This window comes from Prunus persica, chromosome G8, assembly GCF_000346465.2.
Source record: "Prunus persica cultivar Lovell chromosome G8, Prunus_persica_NCBIv2, whole genome shotgun sequence".
Lineage (NCBI taxonomy): Eukaryota > Viridiplantae > Streptophyta > Magnoliopsida > Rosales > Rosaceae > Prunus > Prunus persica.
The window spans coordinates 11,437,609-11,462,019 of record NC_034016.1 but is presented as its reverse complement, the minus strand read 5'-3'; the positions used below and the strand labels follow the sequence as shown (position 1 = coordinate 11,462,019).

The 24,411-nt window shown below is 37.9% G+C and overlaps 3 protein-coding genes across 5 annotated transcripts; 2 read left to right on the top strand and 1 right to left on the bottom strand.

Moving 5' to 3' along the window:
- On the top strand, window positions 15,593-16,510 carry LOC18766366 (indole-3-acetic acid-induced protein ARG7). The gene has a single exon (XM_007201383.2). The coding sequence runs from the start codon at window positions 15,740-15,742 to the stop codon at window positions 16,040-16,042; it is 303 nt and encodes a 100-aa protein (XP_007201445.1). The 5' UTR covers window positions 15,593-15,739; the 3' UTR covers window positions 16,043-16,510.
- LOC109950586 lies at window positions 19,528-21,776 on the bottom strand. 3 transcript variants are annotated; one of them, XM_020569891.1, is made up of 3 exons: window positions 20,864-21,776; window positions 20,045-20,773; window positions 19,528-19,892 (listed from the first exon to the last, which is right to left on the bottom strand). In XM_020569891.1, the coding sequence occupies exons 2-3, from the start codon at window positions 20,598-20,600 to the stop codon at window positions 19,669-19,671; spliced, it is 780 nt and encodes a 259-aa protein (XP_020425480.1). In that variant the 5' UTR covers window positions 20,601-20,773; window positions 20,864-21,776; the 3' UTR covers window positions 19,528-19,668. The 3 variants fall into 3 exon arrangements, with proteins under 3 accessions (XP_020425480.1, XP_020425479.1, XP_020425481.1); XM_020569890.1 differs by having other exon boundaries at window positions 20,045-21,776; XM_020569892.1 differs by having other exon boundaries at window positions 20,066-21,770.
- Window positions 21,979-22,623, top strand: LOC18766488 (auxin-induced protein X15). The gene has a single exon (XM_007201398.2). The coding sequence runs from the start codon at window positions 22,251-22,253 to the stop codon at window positions 22,530-22,532; it is 282 nt and encodes a 93-aa protein (XP_007201460.1). The 5' UTR covers window positions 21,979-22,250; the 3' UTR covers window positions 22,533-22,623.

The window sequence follows — 24,411 nt, the reverse complement described above, 5'->3', positions numbered from 1 at the left end:
GGTTTTCTTTTTCCATGATTTTTTCTTCATCGTGTTTTTCTTGTTATTAGGTTTATACTTGTTACTAGGGTTTATGCTTGTTTACTACGGTTTATGCTTGTTACTACTTTTTCTTTTGAAATATCTATATACGACTAGATAGAAAATTGAAATAATTGACAACCTTTCTATAATCGAACAAAAATACTGAGATAAATATAAATGAACATTAAAAAAACGAAAATCCAAAAATTTCAACTTTTAAATGCTGTTTTGGAAGCCTAAACGACCTCAAAAGCCCAAAATCCACCATACGTCATAGCAAAGCAGTGTGTTTGACTCGTAGCATTGTTTCCTTTTCAGAAAGGTATCATACACGCCAATCAGAGTTCGGACCCCAAATCTGTAAATTCCTACTGCGTCCTTTTCCATTCAACATAAGATGTGTCATGTTTAATCTATGGTTGATGATGTACATTTTTTGATATTTTTTATGCTGTATTTTATGATTGACATGATAAAATTCATAGCTGCACTCAAATGGAGTCTGAAAATACACAACAAGTAAATAGAAAAGGGAAGAGCAAACAAGTACTTTTTGTTTTTGCTTTGGATAACAAAAACAAATTTGATTGAAAAAATTCAAGTTTCTTTCTTTAAATGACAAGGATGGGGATAAACTGAAATATACTGTCTACATAAGTCTAGAATAAAAGCCTATCAAGTTCTATGAAAACTTAAGAAAGTTTATTAAAAAAATATACAGAAGTCTTCTGAAAGTCTATCAAGTTCTATACGAATTATAAAGTTCCATAAAGTTCTATGAAAGCAGGCACTTAAACAAAATCTTTTTAAACTCTCTAGAATCCTAATGGAATACAACCCCCCCCCCCCAAAAAAAGAAGTTCTTCCATAGGAATCCTATTTTTCTTGTCCTAATCCACTGTATTATGCAAAAAGGCTAAGCACTGCTTTCCATGATTACTAGTACAGAATCTAGCCTGAGGACTGTACTGAAGCTGAGTGAGAATGAGGCAGCTCATGACTTTATTACTAGGTTCAGAAAGCTGAAAATGAAGTTTAGAATTCCTATATATGAGAGGCACTTTATCCAGATGGGACAAACATCATTGAGGATCTCCTTGAGAAAAAGGTTCAATGGAATAATATTTGGAGACTTAGCAGAACTGGCGGATAAGGTCACCAAATATGAAGAATTATTGAAGGAATAACAACAGAAGAGGAATGCTTCTAAATGTACATACTACAAGACCCCTTCATCTTCAATACATTTGGTGCAGGTAGAATAAGAAAAGGAGCTAGAACCAGAGGAAACTATGGCAGTGGTGGAAAAAATGGCTAAAATAAAGGGACAATAAGTTGTAAAGTTTTGCTAAAGGCACCAAAGGATCAAAAACCACCACCCTTCACTGGAGGTTTCATTCCAAACAAACAGCCAACAAACAAGGTTTATTCTTTTGATTTATCAAAGTTAGACGGTTTGTTTGATGAAATGTTATCTCAGAAGGCTATAGATACACCACCTAGACACAGGTTGCCAAAGTCAGAAGAATTGAAGGGAAGACAGTATTGCAAGTGGCATAATTCTTTGAATCACACTACCAATAGCTGTGTTGTTTTAAGGGATGTTGTCTAAGAAGCATTAGCCTCAAGAAAGTTGAAAATAGCAAAGAAGGTCCCCACTATTGATACAATCCTTTTTCCCAAAACTCAAGTCAATATGGTAAATCTAAATTGGCCAAAGAAAGATGTTAACGCAGCTTCCCTTTCCTAGTACACACGGAAGTCAACTTCACAATCTCCTCCTAGCAATTAGCTTTTCCTGCTGTAAATGGGATTGTATTCATGTCTATATTATTTCCTATCCTAAGTTGATTTCCTGTATCAGTATAAATAGGGACTTTGTGTATTCTGTTTAATACAAGAAAATATATTCTCTACATGATATCAGCCTTACCTAGGGTTTCCTCCCTCTCCCTTATTCGATCCAATCGTTTCCTTTAGGTCCACCTTATGGCTTCGTCTGAATCCACCATCTCCTTCCCTAACCCCAACTGTTCTTATTTTATCAAGCTTACTGACTCCAACTACCTCTTTTGGCTCTGCCAACTCAAACTCTTTTGAGTCGGTCATGACCTCTGAAAATTTATCGAAGGCACTCATAAACAACCTTCTGCTCAAACCTCCACTTCTACCACCGTAACACCCACAATCACCACCATCTCTCTTACCCAAACCAATCCTGCCCGTGCTCAGTGGTACCAACAAGACCAACTCATTGTCAGCTACATCACCAGTATACTCTTTGAGTCCATTCTCTCTCTCACTGTCGGCTGCACCTCTTTAAGAGTGTCTCCAAAGCCACTTCTCACAATCCAGTATGGCCAGTAAATTTGCTCTTCGTTTTTAACTCATGGATATGCAAAAAGGCTCTCAGTCAAAGGCAACTGTGGAGATAGGTCCCTGTCAAAATAGGAGGGTTATCAAGGAAACTTTGATTAGATCAAAGGCAACTGTTATGTCTGGAATTGTTGTTTATTGTAAATATAAGGTGTGAATGAGCCAGAGATAGCCATAAAAATGCAGATATTAAACCATAGAAGAAGGATAGTGCCTTAACAAGGCTATCCAATCCATCTAAATAAATCCATCCAGTATAGTAGGGGCAAGAATCAAATATCATCAGCAGGATTATGCAAGCACAATTACAGGACATACCAAAATCCAGTGTTTTTAACAGGATTGAGTTGCCACACGTTTAGGCAATGGCACAATTTTTGCTTGAAAAATCCACTTTCAGGGGCAAACAGATAGCTCTATTGGATAATGATCGACATTTTGAAAAAGAGAAATCAGAGAAGCATGGAGGAGACTCCGATTAAATTAACAGGAGATTAAAGGCCATTGGCCTCAATAATTGTTGGAAAGTGGTATTCCGTTGGCAAGAATGGCAAGGCTTCGTTTTAGCTACTCTTTCACCATTTTTCCTTCCGTGATAATCTCCAAATGCATCAGCAGGCCTTTCATGTGGCCTAAATCCAAATATTTGAGCCATATCGAGCAGAGTTGGAGGCATAGGGCTAACACGAAAGTCAAAAGTGTTTGTAGCAGAATTCCAAAAACATAAAGAAGCAGCAAAGAGATTCTCATCTCTATTAATTGAATGCTTAGACAGAAGCAAAGCATCATATATGCTAGCTTTCTTCCAATGGCCTTCATACCTTGGAGAGAGTCGGCCAAACTATTATGACCACTTCATAGAGCTATTCCTCACTTCATTAGAATGGTATGATCTGCTTAGATTCTTGCTAACCGAGGAATGGAATATTAGAGAAGGATTACAATAGCAAAACAGAGCTTCAGCATCTGCCTTAAAAAGTTTGGCCATTTCCTCAAAAACTTTCCCAAACTAGGCAGAACCCAGAATGATAGCATTCCCGTTCAAATGTAGGATATTTTCATTCAAATTCTTCTTGGAATATGAATGGAGTTTGCTTCGAATCTCAATGGCATGTGTATCAACACCTTCGCCTGAAATATAAGGTGGAGGGAAGGAGGAAGAACTACTAGCACGGGTTTTGGGAGAAGCCATCGAGAATATTCAGGCAGAATTAGGGAAATGCTTGAATTTTTCATTGAAATTTTAAATTTCAAAGATTGGAAATACTCTACAAATTGAAGAACTCGGGGTTAATGATGGTTTTAAAAGAGTAAAGTAGGTTGCAGCTTTATACTCTAAAGAAGACAGATAGTGGGAGAAGAAGAGTTGCCAAGAATTAACTAATCGTTAATACCCACTTTTCCAAAATGTCCAATCAATGAACAGACGTGGGCAGGAGCAAATAGATCAAAAGGGCGCACATCAATAGAAGGCAGGCCAATCATTAAGTATGAAATCGTTTTTTAGAGACGATATTCAGACTTAGGGGTACTGTTTGGGCCTGAAATATGTGCACCATCCCGAAATAAGCATTGGGTTCACTTTTCAAAAAGGTATTGGGCTTTATTTACCAAAAGTGGTGAATGGCCCATACTATTCAAACAAAGGGGGATCAAATTAAAATAAATTCACATTATTTTGATAATCAACGGTGATTTAATCCAAGGGTCAAAATTATTTGAATTAGTATAGCCCAAAGTTTACAATTTCTTAGATGTTAAGGTATGTCAGAATGACTCCTCACTGTTGGTAACTCGGCTCCAAATAACTTTAATGACCATGAAAGCTGGAAAGTGAAGTCAGACTTACTTTAGTTGGAAATTGTGGGAGCATATATTTTCGTCTCCAATCAAGGCACGCCACGTGGAAAAGAAGTTTATCTCTTAAATTAATTAATTAAACCAGTTTATCTAGCTAATTAATTAATTGGGATAAATATCTTAATTAATATGATATTATCTTTATTTAAAGAGATAATATCATTAATTAAGATATTATCCTAATAAAGAGAAGATAATATCATTTAATTTAGATATTATCTTCTTAAGCGATAATATATTTAATTCGGATATTATCAGGTCCGACTCGATCCCTACGAAACCCTAGCCCCAAGGCTCCTATAAATAGACGACCTCATTCATCATTCAAGGTACATCTAAACCTACTCCTTATACCCGAGAAAAATACCCGAAGCTCTCTCTCCCTCGCCACTCTCCATATTTTCTCCACACGGCTCCGGCCACCACACATGGCTCCGGTCACCCGGTTTACACCCTACATACAACTCCGTACCCTTTGTTTAGCTATTGTTTTCCTACAAACACTCGAACGAACTTAGGCATTGGAGGGCCTTTGGCCAACACGGGGGGTGTGGTCTATTTACTCTAGTCTTTTTTACAGGAATCGAGGAAGAGGGAGAAGGAAGATCGAAGGTTGAAGAATCTAGAAGAGAATATTCTCCCGTGAGATTATTTGCACAAACAGAAATCACGACTATTTATTGTAAGATCGCCGGATTTATTTTCTACTACCAGGATATTTGTATTTATGGAACCAATTGACAAGACCCGCCCTGAATTTTCTTGGAATCCGTGGCGAATCCTGTGGTATTTCGGACATCAAACTGATGCCGGGCCCACTTACTAACATTATAGCTTCTTTTCCAAATTAAGGAAAAGAGGAACTAGACATTTTGTCAAAATTTCGGTAGAGTCTCTCTTGAAAAACAAACTTTCCCAAATTTTTAACTTGTAAAAAACAAAGTAATAAAATCCCAACAACAGCATGCACAATGAAAAATCATGCAATTTACATAATAGGCCTCTGACCTTACATCCAACCCTAGCATGGGCGATAACCAAGCATATCAAAAGAAATTCAGTTTACAATGAAACGAGTTCAATAGAATTAAAAACAAGTAAACATTGTCCTACAGAAACTTGGGGCTCGGAAGTACAAGACTCGGCTTAGTCGCTCGACTCAGCTCAACTACTGCCTTGTGGGAGCAAAACAGAAAATTTGTGAGTGGACAAAAATAAAGTTTTTACATAGTTAAAAACAACATACTAACCCCCACCATTTGGAAAACGATTCTAAAAAGGATATGCATTCAAAATCGATATATATATATATATATATAGCTAAGTCAAAACCAAAGTGAAATCCATATCTCATAATGGTATAGTAATACCCATCCCACTCAAAACCTTACCCATTTTCCCCAAACTACTCTCACCCAAAACGCGTGCCCGTTGGCACCACAAGCAAGAAAGAATCCTCATTGATAAACAAGAACGAAAGTATATGTGTGTATATATATAAATTTTTTATATATACATAAGTATGACCACTACCAAACTTGTACTGAGGAAATAATCTAACCGGGGGATTGTTTGGCTAGACCATATAGAAGAATCCTCAATTGACCATGTGGCTAGGGAATGAGTTGTCCAACCGGGGGACTGGCTCACCAACATGTACAACAGAATCTTCAATACTTGTACGCCTGTGACAAGTCCTACGCTTGCAGACTAATCCTGCTAAGGGTCTACAAAACACCCTGTCAAGGGTGGTTGGGTTTCGACATATCAAAGTATCCCAAAAGTTTCCAAGTATCCAATCCATGTATTCCAAAACCAGGAAGGTACATAGGGTAGTGCCTAAAGCACTTCAAAATTAATATAAACCACAACTCAAATCCCATTCCATAATCTCTTTCTACCAATCCCATGTACCCAACACGCATCCAAGTATAGTGTAATAACCCAAACCTAAAATTCATATTTAATTAGTAATTTATTATGAGGAAAGACAATTTTGCCCTTGGAATAATTTCTTAACGAAAAGTTGACTTTTTGACCGAAAAGGAATTTGACAATTCCACATACACCGTTGTGTAGAGCACGACGAAATGAGTTCGCAGACATGAAGTGGACTCGAATCGGAGTTTTAACGAAAAGTTTTCCTCTCTCTCTCTCTCTCTCTCCCTCTCCCGCTGTCCTCCTTCCCGTCACTTTCCAATCGCCAGAACTCTCGCCACTGACCACCCCTGCCCCTGCCGTCGGTGCCAAAAGGACCAGCTCGGTTCCGTCTTCAAGCCCCGCCCAGCCCGCTGCCAGCCACCGTCGTTCAGCCGCCGGAAACTGTAAAACTCGAGCTGGTTTTTCACAGTTTTGCAACCGCTCGTTCTCCCTCAATTCTTCTCCAAATTTGTCGAGTAAGGTATGGATTTCTACCTATTTTCCATGCTCTAGCTGATGGTTGGGTAGGTTTGCATCGATTTTGACCGTAGATAGCTCGGTTTTCAAATTGGAATTTGGCTGATTTTCGACCTCCGTGTTCGGCCACTTTCGGTCAGTTTTTGGGGTAGGTCCAAGAACAAAAGTGGTTCCAAATATGGTGTTATACCTATGGTAGGAGTTCGGAGCCGTGGTTTCGAGATTTTCCGGCGATGCATAATCGCTTTGGACACCCAGCGCTGCCGGCGCGTGCGGCAGCGTGTGGGCGAGGGTAGTGCAGTGGTACTGAGACTTGATGCGATCCTTAGGTTGTCACGAGCGCGTAGGAATTCACGGATCTCAATTTTGATACCGTTTGAGCCTCGAACGGATTTTCCATATTGTGCGATTTCCGGGTTCAATACGGTTGAGCCGTTGGATCGTAACCAGTTTCAGATATGTTACTCTAGACAATTTTAGAATCGTGTAGGATTCGACGGATTGTGAATCGGAGTCCTAGGGACTCCGAGAATCGCGAACCCTAGAGCTTGGGTTTGGAAAATATGCGATTGCACGATCGTGATCAATCTGACCGTCCGATCGAGACCAATACCCTCTGGACATGTGTCCTAGATATATTGGACCTTCTTGCGGCTTCCGAATTATATTGTGAGGTCATGGACCCGTGGGGTCCCGGGTTGATTTTTTGGGACTTTAACGCTTTTTGAGTCCCAAGATACTGCTAAACTGGAAGGAAAGCTTTTATGGGCATAGAGATAACTTTAATTGTACGCATGTACTTTTAGGAGCTGGGGGTCAGAGTTTTTATATTAACACTATATTGTATTAATAGTATATTATGGTCATTGAATCAGGCACCCGGGCACCAGTTGACCCATAGGAGGGACCTTTAAGAGGTCCAGCGAGCTCGGACTACCGGTGAATGGACTCTATGTTTTAATAAATGAATTTAAGCAGTTCAGTTTCAATTATAAGCTGTTTTATTTTACATGCTGCCGAGTGGAATACCTTTTAACGGATATAAGAAAAGAAATTATAGTTACTTGTCAGATAAATGGCAGCAGAATTTGAAAGGTTATAGAAAGTTTATTATTCAACAGCTTTGCTTCAGAAACTTTATATTTTGTTAAACCACCTTGTACCCAGATATTAAATGTTGCCTTCGGATTATATTGGTTGCCTTCGGTTTAGTCAGCATGCTTGACAGTTGCCCCACAAGTTCCTTGGTAATCGAACTCGTATGGAGCGAGTATGCGGATAAAGGTGGACCACGGTCCCCTGAATCATGCGAGTTGCGGCTCGGACTGACCTCGTGTCACTGAGACCTGCGAGTATGTGTCACCTATGGTGATGCAAGGAATTGACGGATATAAGGAATTGACGGAAATAAAGGGTACACCTAGGTGGTAGTTTTAAACTGTTTTTAAAAGTAATGTTGACCATGAATATGATTATTTACATGTATAATTATATACGTGCATTGATTGCAGAAATAAAGAGAATAATTTAGTTTGTACAACTGTTTTTACAGTGGGGTTAGTATGTTCATATGCTATTTTCTAAACTTTGTTTTTAGGTCCACTCACCCTTTTCCATGTTTTGCTCCCCCAGGCAGAAGACGTGCACAGTGATCCACCACCGGGCCGTTTTCTATCTTCCGCGCCTTTTCTTTGATGTAGGATTTTTGTTTTGTAAAAAGATTCACTTCTTTGTAAATTCTTAGTAGTTGCTCTGATGTTTTGCCCTAGATTGAGAATTGAACGGTTGGACTGTATATAAATGTATGCTGGCAGTTGGATGTATATATATACTTGTTTGGCAGGTGTAAATATGTTGGTATTGAGCCAGTTACAAGGGAAACTCTGCCGGTTTTTCGGTAGACGTCAACCTTGTTATTTTATCATGTTTTGTATAGAAGGGCAAATAGGTCATTTGTGCCTGACATTCGCCAGGTGTCGGACACGCACAGGGTCCGGCTTGGATTCCAAAGCGGAATTTGGATCGGGTCCTGTCAGATAGTAACTCTCAAACATAGCATATATTAATTCAAGATAATCACAATATGCAAATTCAAACATTTAAATAAATAATATGTTAAACTCAATAATCGAATAACTCATTATGCATAGCTTTTTCTCTTTGAAAATAATGATTATTATTTAAAAACAAAGTCCACTCACAGATAATCTAGAGCTGCTTAACCCTATTGAGTACGCTGAGCCGAAGTGCCTATTGAAAAATACGAGGACTAGATTAATTAAAATAATTTGGATGGAAACTTTAAAATAAATTCCTAATTTTTCCCGGAATTCAAGGTGTGTATACAACAAACAGGAAGTTTCTAAGGTCCAACTACATGTTCTGAAATGTGAAATAACCTCGAAAGACGCTCGGTCAACCAAGTGGTCAAACTTCCCAAATTTGGTCAGCTGGGCCTGTTGGGCCCATGACCTCCAATTTCCTATCCAAAAGTTCCCTACGGGTTCAACAAAGCTTACTAAACACGTCCTACAAGTTTGGTCCAGATCGAGCGGTCGGATCGCTCACAATCATACGATCGGGCGGTCACCGTTTTACCCAAACTTTGAGCCATTAAATTGGAGTATCCGGGACTCCGATTCTCAATTCGTAGTTCCTACATGATCTGAGAGGTATCTAGACCAGCATAGTTGGAAATGGAGTTGATCCAACGGTCTGAACATATCGAACACGGAAGACGCCTAATATGTGTAAATTTGATCGACCGTCAAACAACAACCAAATTCAAATTTGAGCATACTATCGTGCTTGGGACGACATGGGGAACATTCTAGCTTCAAAACCCAACCTTGATACCCCACTGACGAGCCACCACTGCCTACGGGTGTCTTGAAAAAATTTCCGGCGATCGAAAAACTCCAAACCGCTGGCCAATAATCATATCAAAAGATCAAACACATCAAGGGGAGTAACTTTATACCTTTGCTTGAAGATCAATTCAGCCGCTAAAGCCCTCGAACAGTTGGTTTTCTCGTTGAAACACCTTCTAGGTTTCAATTCGATGGTTTCGGGTTGAAATCAAGTCGGGTCTTCGAGGAAAATTACAGAGGGGAGGCACGGGAGTGTTTTGGAACCCACCTGGTGATCGGTGAAGTTGGCCGGAACAAACGCCGAAAGTCATGGTTTTTGACAGGCCAGTTTGAGTTGGGTTTTCGTTCGAATTTTTGGCTTAATCCCTTGGAATTGAGGTTGGAAATTGGTATGGATGTAAAGAGGAGAGAGAGATGAAAAAAAATTGTAACCAGTTTCGTAGCAGGAGAGGAAGGATGACGCCGGAATCATCGTTAGAAGACGACGGGGTTGTGGTGCTCCCAACAGAGGAGAGAGAGATTCATGAGGGAGAGATTGAGAGAGAGAATCTAGTGTTTCAATTTCAAATTTTGAAATATTTACGGTGGTGCCATTGCACTTCCGTTGATCGTAACTTCTTTGTTAAAACTCTTATTTGATCCCACTGAATGTCTATGAACTCGTATCGATGCACTCTAAGTAATGGTGCCATTCAATTCCCCAAAATCCTATCGGATTAAAAACTGACCAAAATAACCCTGCCCTAAGGGTAAAATTGTAATTTCACAATTAAATAAATTAAATAATTTGAATGAGAAGTTAAAATTGGATCCGGGTGTTACACCAACGTTGGAGGAATTTGGGCATTATTGCTCACTTCAGCTTAGTTGTTCCAAAAGGAACGATCAGGAGACATTCAAGAACATTAATGAGCAGGTGCCAAAAACGATCAATGCATTAACTAACAAAACTTTTGCCACTTGTGCATTAAATGGAGGATAGTCCAAAACTAAAAATTCCAGATTTCTTCAACATCATTTTTCTCCTATAAATACAAAAGTGTCTGGACAGGAGAAGGGACAAATAACCAACAAATTAAGGAAAAACTCAACAATAACTCCAGATTGATAAAAAGAAATCAAAGATCATATGATCTTACAACTACCAAAAGCAAGCAAGCAATCTTCCTTAACAAGCAATCCAGCTCAAAAAGAAGTTCAGAAAACCAAGAAGAAACCAAGATTGCCCTTGTAATCCAGATAAGGTAAATCAAACAGAATTCAAACGAGATTAATTCCTCTGACAAATTTGGTTCATCAAATTAGATAAAACAAGAAGAAGTCAGGTATTTCATCATACAAAATCCTCAACAAGCTTTTCAAATACATCTTAATGTCTTAAAATTGTCTAGATAGCTTTAAAATCACTCAGAATCAACAAGAATAGGTACTCGTTTGCAGTTTTGATCACTTCCATAGCCTATTCAAGGTTTAACTTGTTTATAGCTCTGCCAAACTTCAAACTTGGTATCGATTTCTAGCTAATCTCTATTAGTTGAAGGTGCTGACATGAAATTCCAGTGCAGAAACATTCAATCTAGTCAACAAAAGTTCAGTCCAGTCTAATCACAAGTCATCATTGCGACTATGTTTTCAAACATAAGTCAAAGTCCAACCCCTTTGAGAAGTACGTAGATTTAAAGATTCATTTGTTACTTTGTGCTTCAAGTAGTTTTGCTTGGATTAGTCTGTTATACCCTTCATAAATTTGTGTATTTTGCTTTGCTTACCATTTTTGTCTTAATAAATTGTGAAGTCGTCACAAGTCTGAGGCATAGAAAAGAACTCTCTTGGGAGGTTTCCCCATCCAAAATCACAATTGTTTGTTTAAAGTCTATTACTTGGGGTGCAAGTATATAAAGTTGTTCAAATCTGTTAGGGTATTATCTGCTAATAGTGGCAAGAAAGTTACTCAAGAAACCATTAAGTGTTTAAAAAATTAATGGGGAATTTTATTTAGGCTTCAACATACTCAAATACAAAAAGGGTAAACAACACCATATAAATATTTAATGCTCTTATCATTATAAATATGAGCTTATTGTTTTTTATATTGGAAAACATATGAAATTCAAACCATTGTGTACAGTGAAAGTCTTATGAAAATAGCCTAGATATTTTTCTGTATTACTCTAACCTCAATAAGAATTAGATGAATGACGACACACAGGGATCCTCCAGAGATGTTACAACAACAAGTTTTCTACAAGCATTACCAAAGATCAGTTTGTGAAGTACAAATGTGATATCAATATCATTTGTGTTGGATCATCAAAGAAGACATCAAGGGGAGTAATTCTTTAGGGGTAGCATCCACCAGTATTACAAGATTGATTCATGGAAGCAGTGTTCAACTACGACATTCAGAAAGATTGTCAACATCATGACTTAAAGATATTTTGTCAGCATCAGGGGGAGCGTGCCATCAATAAGATTTTCACACATTGTACTCTTTTTCCTTCATCTAGTTTTTTCTTTTTTGTCCCACTGAGTTTTACCTGGCAAGGTTTTAACGAGGCAGTGTCGCACGCGTGTCAGTGTTATATATACATAATTTTATGTTACACATGATTATGCGCTCTTTTTCCCTTTGGACCATTTTTTGTCCCACTAAATTTTATTGGCAAGGTTTTTAACGAGACAGATTCCATACATTGTGGTATCCAAGAGAGAGTGTTGTAAAAGTCTGCAAGTGGAGCCCACAAGTTGGAACGTTATTTGCTTACACCTTCCATGAGCCTTCTTTCTCTGGTTGTTAGCCAAGGCTTGGCCTATAAACAAGGCTACCTTCTCAATTGTAATGGATACAAAGTAAACTTTAATACAAGCAGATGAAGAGCCTTTCTATTGCTACTTGTTTTCTCTATATTCTCTCCACAATTCCCTTAGTTACATAACAGGCTTTACAATATGACTATTTTTGTTGGAGATATACTAGGTAACTTCTCTACTTTAACAAACTAGCTAACTGAGTAATTAGCAAAGAAGGTTTGAGTGGTCCAAACGAAGTCATTTTCATCAATTCAATCTTGGATTTTTTCCCTTGGTTGTAAGAAAATGTTTTTGAAAGATTTGACATCTTTCTTTGTTAGGTAATAAAGTTTTATGTATCTACTATATTTTTCTAAAATCTAATTTGGTTTTAGGTAATCAGGTTGTTCAATAATCTTCTTTGTTTTTATAACAAATTTCTACAATTTAGATGAAATTACTGACGTCGCTAGAGTCAACAGATAGATTTCACGAATTGTAATGTCAACAATTCATTTCATGTTGAGTATAAGCATAAGCGATGTGGCTTGCACTTACAACGAATTGGCATGTTTTACTCTACTAGCGCCTACAAAGAGAACTTAATGTTGGTTTTCATCTTTTTCAATTTACATTTGCTATATCAAATAATTCGATTAGTAAAACATCTTTTCATATGTTTAACTTTAAGTAAAAAGTATGTATCCTACATTTACAATTGCTACAGATTAGCACTCTCTTGATATCATATGCTTTTTAGATATGTACTCATTACCTACTGCATTCTCAATAAGTATCAATTCTTCAAACAAATGAAAGACTTCCCTTGCTTGTTGGGCCTGAAGATCATAGATGAAAGGACAAAGCCACATGCAAGGGTGGTTTGGTGCTCCCAACCAACCAAATCATAGAGCATCCGAGGGTCCATGTATATTCTCATAGCACCACAAATTCTTGTCTTTTGAAGCAGCATTTATAAAAAGATGAAAAAGAAAGGGACTACTAGTTTATCACACAAGTTAACAAGTTTTTGTTGTAGGGCATACCATATGCAGTACTGTTAATTAACCAGAGGAGCAATGAATTCATTTTTCAAGAACATGGTGGTCCCTTTTGTTGTCTGTTAAGCAGAGGAGCTAGCTAGGTAGGGTATCCTTTTTCTACACAAGGATAGAGTGTGATCATTTTCATGAGAAATCTCTTGCGGAAGGGTTGCATGAGCACGAAAACAAACCCATGTGATTTGGTACAAGCTAGTGGCCCTCATTGCTTCTCCTCTCAGTTCCTCTTCAGTACAAATCATTTCATGTACCTGATGATTTTTTTGCATACCTTTCATGTATATCTATACTATGATCGGTTCATCATGAGCTACTCAAGTCCTATCCTTCCCACGCATCAAAGCTCTCTCTGTTTTTTCCAAGTCCTTGCCAATCTTTTTCCTCGTCTTGTCCTCTTGAGAATGTACTAAATCATGGGTTTCCGGTTGCCTGGAATTGTTAACGCCAAGAGAAGTCTCATTCGATCTCTATCTAGTTCAAGTCAGACAGATGATTCAAAGACCTTAGATATCCCAAAAGGCTATTTTGCAGTCTATGTTGGGGAGAGCCAAAAGAAACGGTTTTTGATTCCAATATCATATTTGAATAAGCCTTTGTTCCGGGATTTGCTGAGTCAAGCTGAAGAAGAATTTGGATATGATCATCCCATGGGTGGTATCACAATCCCCTGCAGTGAAGACATCTTCCTTCATCTCACTTCCCGCTTAAGTGTATGAGTGCACACCAAAGAAAAGAAACTATGATCCAAATTCATTCATGTATAAGCATCCTCATTCCAGAACTCACTGAGTAATGATGAGAAAGAGGCTATTCTTGATCGTCCACTGTCGACTTACATCTTGTGCTGAGAGGAAGCAATCTGTAAGCCTGAAGCTGCTTGTGATCTGAGCATAAAGTTAAAAAGTTCATGAATCCGACAAACGAAGACACTATGGACGTTGAAAAACTTTAGTCCAAAATCATGATCGAAATTTTGAACTATTGTTCTTGAGAGTACATACGGAACTTAAAGACGTGCATTGTAGTATAAAAGATCTTGGGGCTCTCCACATTTGGGTTGGATGCTATGATCTTCTCATGTGTAACCTTTGTTACTCTCCAGGAAAATATATTGGAATGCAAATTTAAATCCTGATCCACTTTCTTGTCTTATTTTTCATTGTACTTGTAGCTCTGTCATAAAATAAAATCATCACTGACAGCATATTTTTCAGAAAATGAAAGTATAATGGTTTACTTTGTACTTCCTTTATCCATGGGGGCAAAATGACTGTATCTGATAATTTAATAATATATTAAGCACAGTATGCTTAACATCTCTCAATGGACTGAAAGAATAATAAGGAGGAGAGTCATCATGAGTTAATATAGAGAGACACTGAGCCGAACAACTAAGTTTCTTTCATTAAAAAAATGGCACAATATATATGCACGACTTTCCCTATGCTAGAGAGTGCAAGCCAAGTTTACATGGCTTCTTCAGTTGTTGACATAAGCAAAGGCAAGAAGAGATTATCAACCTAGCTTCTCCTTCTCTCTAGAATTTTCTAGATTTCTCTAGTAGGCTTTTCGCCGAACTTACCTAAAACAAGACTGGCAATGGTTTTGTTAAACCAAGAGTTGTAATGGAAAATGGTTTTTAAAAAAATTGAGTTTAGACCGAGTTGCAATAGTGTTTTCTGGTTAAGTCCAGATTGGCCTAACAAAATGAAATAAATAACTCCTTTGTTTGCTGAGACTGAAGATCAGAGACGAAACTACAAAGCCACATGTAGGGTGCCTTGCTGCTCCCAAGCAAGCTATTTAGCACCACACAACACAATTGTATCAGTGTTGGGTAGGACCACAACATATGCAGTGTTGTTGGTCTTTTGATGAAGTGAGAGGGCAATTCATTAGCAGACCTATTCAAGAAACTTTGTAGTATAATAGTCCGATTATGTGGTCAGCTGAATTAGTGTGAACAAAGAGAAGTGCATGTCTGAAGCATAAATGCTACTTACCTAACAGACAAAATTCTTTTGGATTGAATCACCTCTGGTGGTCCTTTTGTTGTCTGTTACCTAGAGGAGGTAGGGAAGAGTTCCGTGAGAAATCTTTCAAGGATGTGTTGGGTGAGAAGGACGACAAGCCCATGTGATTTCTCACAATCAAGTGTCCCTCATTGGAGCCCATCTCAGACCAATAATTTCATGTAGCTGTTGATTTTCTGGATACCCTTGATCTATATATACACATGACCAAGTTCATCATGAGCAACTCAAGTCTTCACCTTCTCAAGCACCAAAGCTTTCTCTGCTTTCCAAATCCAAGTCCTTTGAATTCCCTCTCTTCTTTTGTCCTTTGAGAATATATAAGATCATGGGTTTCCGGTTGCCTGCAATTGTTAACGCAAAGAGAAGTCTCATTCGATCTCTATCTAGTTCAAGCCAGACAGCAGATTCAAAGACTTTAGATATCCCAAAAGGCAACTTTGCAGTCTATGTTGGGGAGAGCCAGAAGAAGCGGTTTGTGATTCCGATATCATATTTGAATGAGCCTTTATTCCTGGATTTGCTGAGTCAAGCTGAAGAAGAATTCGGATATGATCATCCCATGGGAGGTATCACAATCCCCTGCAGTGAAAACACCTTCCTTGATCTCACTTCCCGCTTAAGTGTGTGAGTGTACACGAATCGGTCATCCAATCTATCCAAACCATCCTCATTTCAGAGCTCACTGAGCCAAGATGAAAGAATTTGGATATGATCATATCCAAAGCATCCACATTTCAGAACTCGCTGAGTTGGGATGAAGAAGAGGCTACCACTGCTCATCCATGGAATCAACTCACATCTTATGGTGAAAGCAAACCTTCTCAAATGCTGAAGCTGCTTCTAGGCTGAGCTTTTATGAAGCAGACAAGTGATGATATTATGAACTCCCTAGAACCATTGGTCCAAATATCATCCCCCACCCAAAGGCAGTCAAATTCTGTCTTTTGAACCTATGTAAACTTCTTTGTTGTTCTCCAGGAGCAATATACAATCTATTTGAAATCCTCATCCTTTCTTGTCTTATGGTTTGCATTATAGTATTATCTTCTTGTAGCCCTTGTTATATAGTTAATCCCACAAGTGGTAGCAGATTTGCACAAGAATTTGACTAAAATGCTGACCATATAACTTTTTACATGGTTCCTCATACAGATTGGGGAAATATCATGCCCATTTCAGTGGCATTTTTAATGCTTGATTGATCCTAAGTTATCAAATTTTGATGAAACACATTCTTGCAAATCAACTCCTGACACAAATATTTGTTTCATGACAATATGCTATGACATTAATTTTCTCTTGCCAAAGTCTATTTGCATAATTCCAGCTTGCATAAACTAGATTTTTGAAAACCCTTAGAAAAACAAATTATCTGAGGGAAAAAAAACCTCAATGTATTATTGATAGGTGCATGACAAGATTTTTTTATTTTTGACAAACTACAAAAATATTTACATACCGTTATAAAGATATATTAGAGTCAGCAACTTGTCTAGCTTCCTGTCCTAGCAAGGACTTCAGATTTAAAACTAAAACACAATCCAACAGATATGAAGTCTCAATCATTGCCAAATTCTTGATGATGTGGAAGACAGAACCATGTGATCCTTCATATGCATATGTCTCCCCATTCATCCCCACCACAGCATATAGCCTCTACACCACCACATACTGCAGATTTCATGGATTTTCCAATCTAGCATTCATCTCCATATAAATGTTGATTGGACCTGAATTTATGGAGGCCCGATGAATGGCCCGTTGCGGTAAATGGGTTTTTGGAGCAACAAATTAGAAGCCCAATAGCATTCATAGTCCAGCGAGGAAGATCATAATCAAGTAGAAGGCAATTGAATTATATTTCATATCTAACATACCTGTAACTTTTGTTTTAAGTTTGATTATGCAATCGAATTATTTAGTGGCTCAAAAACTGGTACTAATATCCCCAAAATCCAAAATCCAATTTTGGAAAACCAAAAACATCACTTCCCTTCACCAACCTATCACGGTTTTGGATTCTTTTCTGTTCATAGGTGTCAGATGTAACCGGCCGGTTTCTCTTTATCTCTCTCATCGTGTTCATCACGTGAACTGATAAAAGAAATGGTTTAATAGGTATATCAAGAATTTATTTTACGACGTGTGGGAAGCATGCAAGAATACCAACCCAATTTTCCTTTTCGCTTCCTCACGAAAATTGTCAAAACATGTGGTGAAACAACTACGATGGCGCATAGATTCCTCACCATATGGAAACCATGGGCACTATAGGTTATTTTTTGAACTTATGTACCCTTGGCTTCCCTATAAATAATGGGCTCTAAATCTTGAGAGCATAATACACTCTTAGAATTGGCTGACTTGAAATGGGAGATAGGCCTCCCAGAGGCCAATGGAGATGTGTGGCTGGGAAGGATTCTCATATTTTCACTACGTTTTCTTAATTGAAAACTAAGGAGGTGACATAATAGGGGCTCCTCCCATGCCACACATTTCTATTGTTTTTGGGATTCTCTCCCTTTTCCTTTCTTGCTGGCCGGTTGAAATTTCAATCTCTAACTGTTCCATAACTATATATGCAGGTATTTCTAATTTTTTTTCTATTCATTTGTTATAATCAAATTGTCAAGATATATTTCCTAATCACAAAGTATTTCACTACCAATAATGACACTCAATTTTACCCTCATGCACTCCGAATTGGATATTTCCAGTGGTAGGCAAAGTGTAGCAAGTTAAAACTGAAGCCTTTTTGGTAGTAACATTTTGGATCTACTATGTGTACGAAACTGATCTAACTTTCAGCTATAAATTTTACTTTGGTGGAAATAATGGTGAAAGCAATAGGAAGCAACATCTTTATAGATCACAAATTGCTTGTCCATTAAACTTGTAATCTACATTTTTTTTAAACGACAGCCCACTTTGTCAAGCAATTTTGACGATGTTTCATTTGTACTCTTTATTCATTACAAAAGCAAAAAAGAAAAAGTAAAACTGTAATTAATTAGCAATCATTTTTGACAAAAAAATAATTTAAATAAAAAAACCCTCCCAACGGTTGAAGAGATAGAAAAAGGATCTAAAAGATGACGACAACCAATTTGGAATCTCATTTGTTCAATTTTTAATGTACTTATACGAGGGAAGAAATATGTTGGAAAAACTATTTTTCATATCCATTAAGTCTTCTTGTTTTCTTTTTATGCAATTGAACTATTTACTGTCGACTAATGGGGTGTTAGGTGGATTTTCCTAGGCTTTTGGTGTGCTCTCAAGAGGTCTTGGGTTCAAGCTCCCATGGTACCCGTGTGTGTGAGTTCTCACTCTCCGCTTCCTAATTTTGGCACCAAAGAAGGGAGACTAGGCAGAGAATACGACACTGGAAGGCATGGGCTGCATGAAGATAAACTTGGGCCAGAGAGGATGACAGGCAGGTCTGATGACGGAGAATGGTCTGGAGTAGTAGCAGCATGTGCCTTGTTAAACAGAAAAGAAACTTCATCAAATAACACATGACGCGATAAAAAAACATGATTAGAAACAAGATCCAAGCATCGATAACCTTGAGGGTTCAAAGAATAACCAAGTAACACACATTTGGAAGACCGAAATTGTAATTTATTATTATTATATGGCCGTAAATAAGGAAAACATGCACACCCAAAAGGTTTTAAAAACGAATAATTATGTTCTTTGTGAAACAATAATTCATAGGGTGATTTATACTGAAGCAACTTAGAAGAAAGACGGTAAATTAAATAAACAGTGGTGTGCTTGGCCTCAGCCCAATAGGAAGGAGGCATAAAGGCATTGGCTAAAAGAGTGAGCCCGGTGTCAACAATGTGACGATGCTTACGTTCGGCTAAACCATTTTACTCAGGATGATGTGGACAAGAAAGACGATGATGAATGCCATGATGAGATAAAAAATTCTTAAATTGATGACTAGTGTATTCCCCACCCCCATCTGATTGAAATGCCTTAATCGTAGTGAAAAACATATTTTCAACCAAAGCCTTAAATTTAATGAAGTGAGAGAAAACTTATGATTTCAATTTCATTGGAAAAATTCAAGAATAACGACAAAAATCATCAACATATAAAACATAATAATTAAAATAAGAAATAGATTTATTTGAAGAACTCCATACATCAGAGTGAATAAGTTTCAGTGGAGAAGAAAGGACATAAAAAGGACTAAAGGGTAATTTAACACTTTTACCCAACGTACATGACTGACAAAAAGAACTAGACAGAGCCAGAAGATGGCAATTTATTATGAGATAACAAAAATTGCAAAGTAGACGAAGCAGGATGACCAAGGCGAGAGTGCCACACAGAGCGGTCAACATAGACACCTAGTAAAGCAACACGATCACGCAAAACTTGAAAAAACTCATTCGGTGTAAATGAAAAGGGATATAGGCCATTACTACTCTTGCCCAAGAAAGTGTCCTCCTCGTCCCCAAATCCTGGATAAAATAACAATTAGGAAAAAAAGTGAAGAAACAATGGTTGTTAGTGGGAAATTTATGAATAGGTAAGAGAGGAAGAGATGCATCGAGACAATGAACAATATCATTAAGATGAAAAGAAGAATTAAGGTGAGAGAAACGAGAGTGACCAATATTTTTAATAGGCGAACCTGTTCCACCAAGCACACCTCCAACATTGTCAGAACCATGATACTGTTTAGCAAGGGATAAGAAGCTCAGGTCATTGGTAATATGAGTGTTTGCATCGGTATCATCAACCCACTGTTGATGGCCACCATGTGAAGGATATTGAGCAGTTATGTCTTGAAGACGAGACAGAGGAGAAGGCACAGAAAACGTCTTGGAAGGACAGACAGCTGCGATGTGGCCAAAACCATGACAATTGAAACATTGAAGAGGCCTAGGGGCAGAATGAAGCCCAAAAGAGGAAGCAGTAGAGCCAGAAGGAGGTGGGCCAAGAACACTCAGCTCGATATTGCTACCAAAATGTTGTTGATGTGAGGCAGGACTAGAGGCGCCATAGGAAGCGCCAGGGAAACCGCGACCAGAAGTAAAACCTAGTCGTGAGGGAGAGAATGAGTTGGGAAGATCGGGACTATGACCAGCAAACCCAGCACAATCGCCAAAATCACAGCCACCGAGACCACCATGGGAAGCTTCCATAGCTGTCGCACCAGAATACATGACCAGAGAATAAGATAACTACAGGCCACGTTCAGCAGACAAGAGGAGAGCATCAAGATCAGGCATATTGATGGGTTTCTCACGAGCTTGAGTAGCGGCAATGGTATTTTCATAAAGAGGACAAACGTTGTTCATAACCATCACAAGGAGATCAGAGTCAGCAACTAAAGCACCTGCCAGAGCCAAGTTATCGTCAATCGAGTTAATACGATCAAGGAAATCAGTGATGGAAGATTCACAACAGGTTGTGCAAAGCAAGTTACTGTGAAGTTGAAGAAGACGATTCTGATTCGGAGAAGCAAAATGAGTTTCAAGGGCTACCCAAGTGTCACAGCGATGGTCTTGGAAGCTACGGTGGTGAGAACTTCATGGTGAAAGGAACCGTTGATGAGAGAGAGAAAACAAGCTGATATTTCTGGACCCAATCATCATACTCTGGGTTGGGGAGGAGAGACAGAAAAGTAGATTCATCGGCCTTAGCATTTGGGTCAGGAATGGTCGGAGGACACAGAGAAGTGCCGTCAACAAAGCTGAGCAAGCGGCAGATGCGAAGGATAGGAACAATTTGAGCAAGCCACGTCAGATAATTATCACACTTGAGACGAATGGAGATAACATGATGAACGCTAGGAAAATCAATAGACGAGGAAGAAGCCATGGTGCCAACAAAAAAAAAAAAAAGACAGGGAACAAGAAAATTGAGGATCGAGGACTGTGAGTCTCAGGCTCTTGATACCATGAAAGGTTTTGAATATTCTCGATGATTTTCATTGAACAATCATGTGATAATTATATACAATGCTTTGCTTGGTGTCTACACAAAGGATTTCCTATTCTAGGCAAGAATCAAGTCCTTGAGAGATAAGGAATATATACAGCAAATCTATGAAATAAATACAAATAAAACAGGAAACTAAATCATTTTAGGATCACGTCTCATTAGATTTCATGTTTGTAAAGACTCAGGATTTCAATTGTTTATGGGATCATCTGTGTGTATGTGTGTGTCTACGTATAGATGAAAGGGTGTGTAGAGGAAAATATCTGAAATGGGGACAATTGGGTGGGGATTGGAAAGAGGCATGAGAATTTGAGGGATCACATGGTCTGTTTTCCATCTCATTCTCAAGAACTTGGTAGTTATTACGTCTGTACGTTTGTTGGAGAACATGATGCCCAACAATTTTTTTTGTGACACCTACAAACTCTTTATATGTGGATAGAAAAGACTTCTTTGAAGTACAAAACAGGGTTAAGACATATCTGTCCATAGTCTCTTGACAGGAACACATTAGCAATCTTTAGACCACAACAAATTACTCGATGAAATAAGACGTGGGGAATGATGTTTGTACAGAGGGATACAGTTTTGTCATTGCATGTGGAGATGATTTATGTGAGTGGGAAGACAACCCATGTTATGTTTTGATTTCTCACAAGCTATTATCCTTCACTGGGGCAAATCTCTGCGCCTCGAGACCACTCATTTCATGTAGAAGGCGATACTCTTTCATCTATATATACACAAGAGATCAGGTTCATAACCAACAACTCAAGTCTCTCTCCTTGCCAAGCATCAAAGTCTTCTCTGTTTCCCAAGTCCTCTGAATTCTTTCTTGTTCAAATTTTCCACTTGAGAATATAAAAACCATGGGATTCCGATTGCCAGGAATTGTTAACTCCAAGAAGGGTCTAAACAAGGCTGCTACTTCAAACACCGTAGACATCCCAAAAGGCTACTTTGCAGTGTATGTTGGGGGGAGCCAGAAGAAGCGATTTGTGGTTCCAATATCATACTTGAATGAGCCTTTGTTCTTGGATTTGCTAAGTCAAGCAGAAGAAGAATTTGGATATGATCATCCAATGGGTGGTATCACAATCCCCTGCAGTGATGAAACCTTCATTCATCTCACTTGCAGCTTAAGTGTATGAATGAACGCAAATGAAGTGAATCTGGTTCATATCCAAATCAGCCTCAGTTCGATCAGAAGAACTCGCCGTGTCAAGATGAAGTAGAGGCTGTGATTGATCATATGCACATTTTTCTGTTGCTTATGAATCTGGGAAGCCTTCTTTGATGGTCAAAGTGCTTGTGAGCTGAGCACGAAGATACAAAATTTGTGAAGCAGTCGAATGACGATATCATGAACTCTCGATTCGAAGACTATTGAGCCCAAAATCATAACTCCAATTTTGAACTGGATGACAAGAAGATTTGTCTTTTAAGCCATGTACAATTCTAAATGTTTTATTCTGCAGGAAACATGAGAAAATGTAATGATATATTTTGATTCCTCATCCACTTTATTGTCTCATTTTTCAGTAAGTTATTATCTAATTGTAGCTTGTTGCTTCATACAAAAATAGAATCTGGAAGTAGACCAAATTTGAACATCTCACAAAGTTGAAGATGGCCAAATATTCTGATTTTCTGCCCAATATAATGTTAAAGACGGCTTATATCAGAAGTAATTGGACAAGATTGCTTGGAAATTTCAAATATTGGAACTTTTATACTAAATGTCTCACTTGTATGGGTTGGATATTATCCAAATAAAGGTTATCCATCTAAATTCAATTCTAAGTGAGAACATTAAACATGGAAAAGATCAATTAGAGGATAAAAAGTACAAATATGTTTCAGTCCCTAGTAGTTCACACTTAACCGGTCTCAATAGACACGCAAAGATAGAAAGATTCTCTAAATTTTGTAAGTTTATTTAATCATGTATTTAGGCTTGATAGAATCCAATGGCAGCTGCAATGACAATCCCAATAGAGTGTTTTCAATTAGGATTATAAAGCGTTTAAAAAGATTTTAAAAATCCGAGTGTATTCAATTTGGATTTATACAAAATTTTAAAAGAGGTTTTACAAGTCTGGGTGTATTCAATTCGGACTTATATGAACTTTTAAAATGTCTATTCAAATATGGGTGTATTCAATTAGGATTATAAAAAAGTTGAATCAAATCTAGGTGTATTCGAAAGGTGATATATTTGGAAGGTTTTAAGGGGAGAGTTATAAATAACAAAGACCAAAATAATCCAACCTCCCTCCCAAGTATTTCATCATACGTTTTTCTCTTGCCCTAGCTTTTCTATCTGCGAAGATGAACATCTTCATTCCTTCATCTGTGAAGGTATGCTCCCTATTTTTTCTTTGATCCATACCTTGTTGGGTTTTCTTTTTCCATGATTTTTTCTTCATCGTGTTTTTCTTGTTATTAGGCTTATACTTGTTACTAGGGTTTATGCTTGTTTACTAGGGTTTATGCTTGTTACTACTTTTTCTTTTGAAATATCTATATACGACTAGATAGAAAATTGAAATAATTGACAACCTTTCTATAATCGAACAAAAATACTGAGACAAATATAAATGAACATTAAAAAAACGAAAATCCAAAAATTTCAACTTTTAAATGCTGTTTTGGAAGCCTAAACGACCTCAAAAGCCCAAAATCCACCATACGTCATAGCAAAGCAGTGTGTTTGACTCGTAGCATTGTTTCCTTTTCAGAAAGGTATCATACACGCCAATCAGAGTTCGGATGCCAAATCTGTAAATTCCTACTGCGTCCTTTTCCATTCAACATAAGATGTGTCATGTTTAATCTATGGTTGATGATGTACATTTTTTGATATTTTTTATGCTGTATTTTATGATTGACATGATAAAATTCATAGCTGCACTCAAATGGAGTCTGAAAATACACAACAAGTAAATGGAAAAGGGAAGAGCAAACAAGTACTTTTTGTTTTTGCTTTGGATAACAAAAACAGATGGATTGAAAAATTCAAGTTTCTTT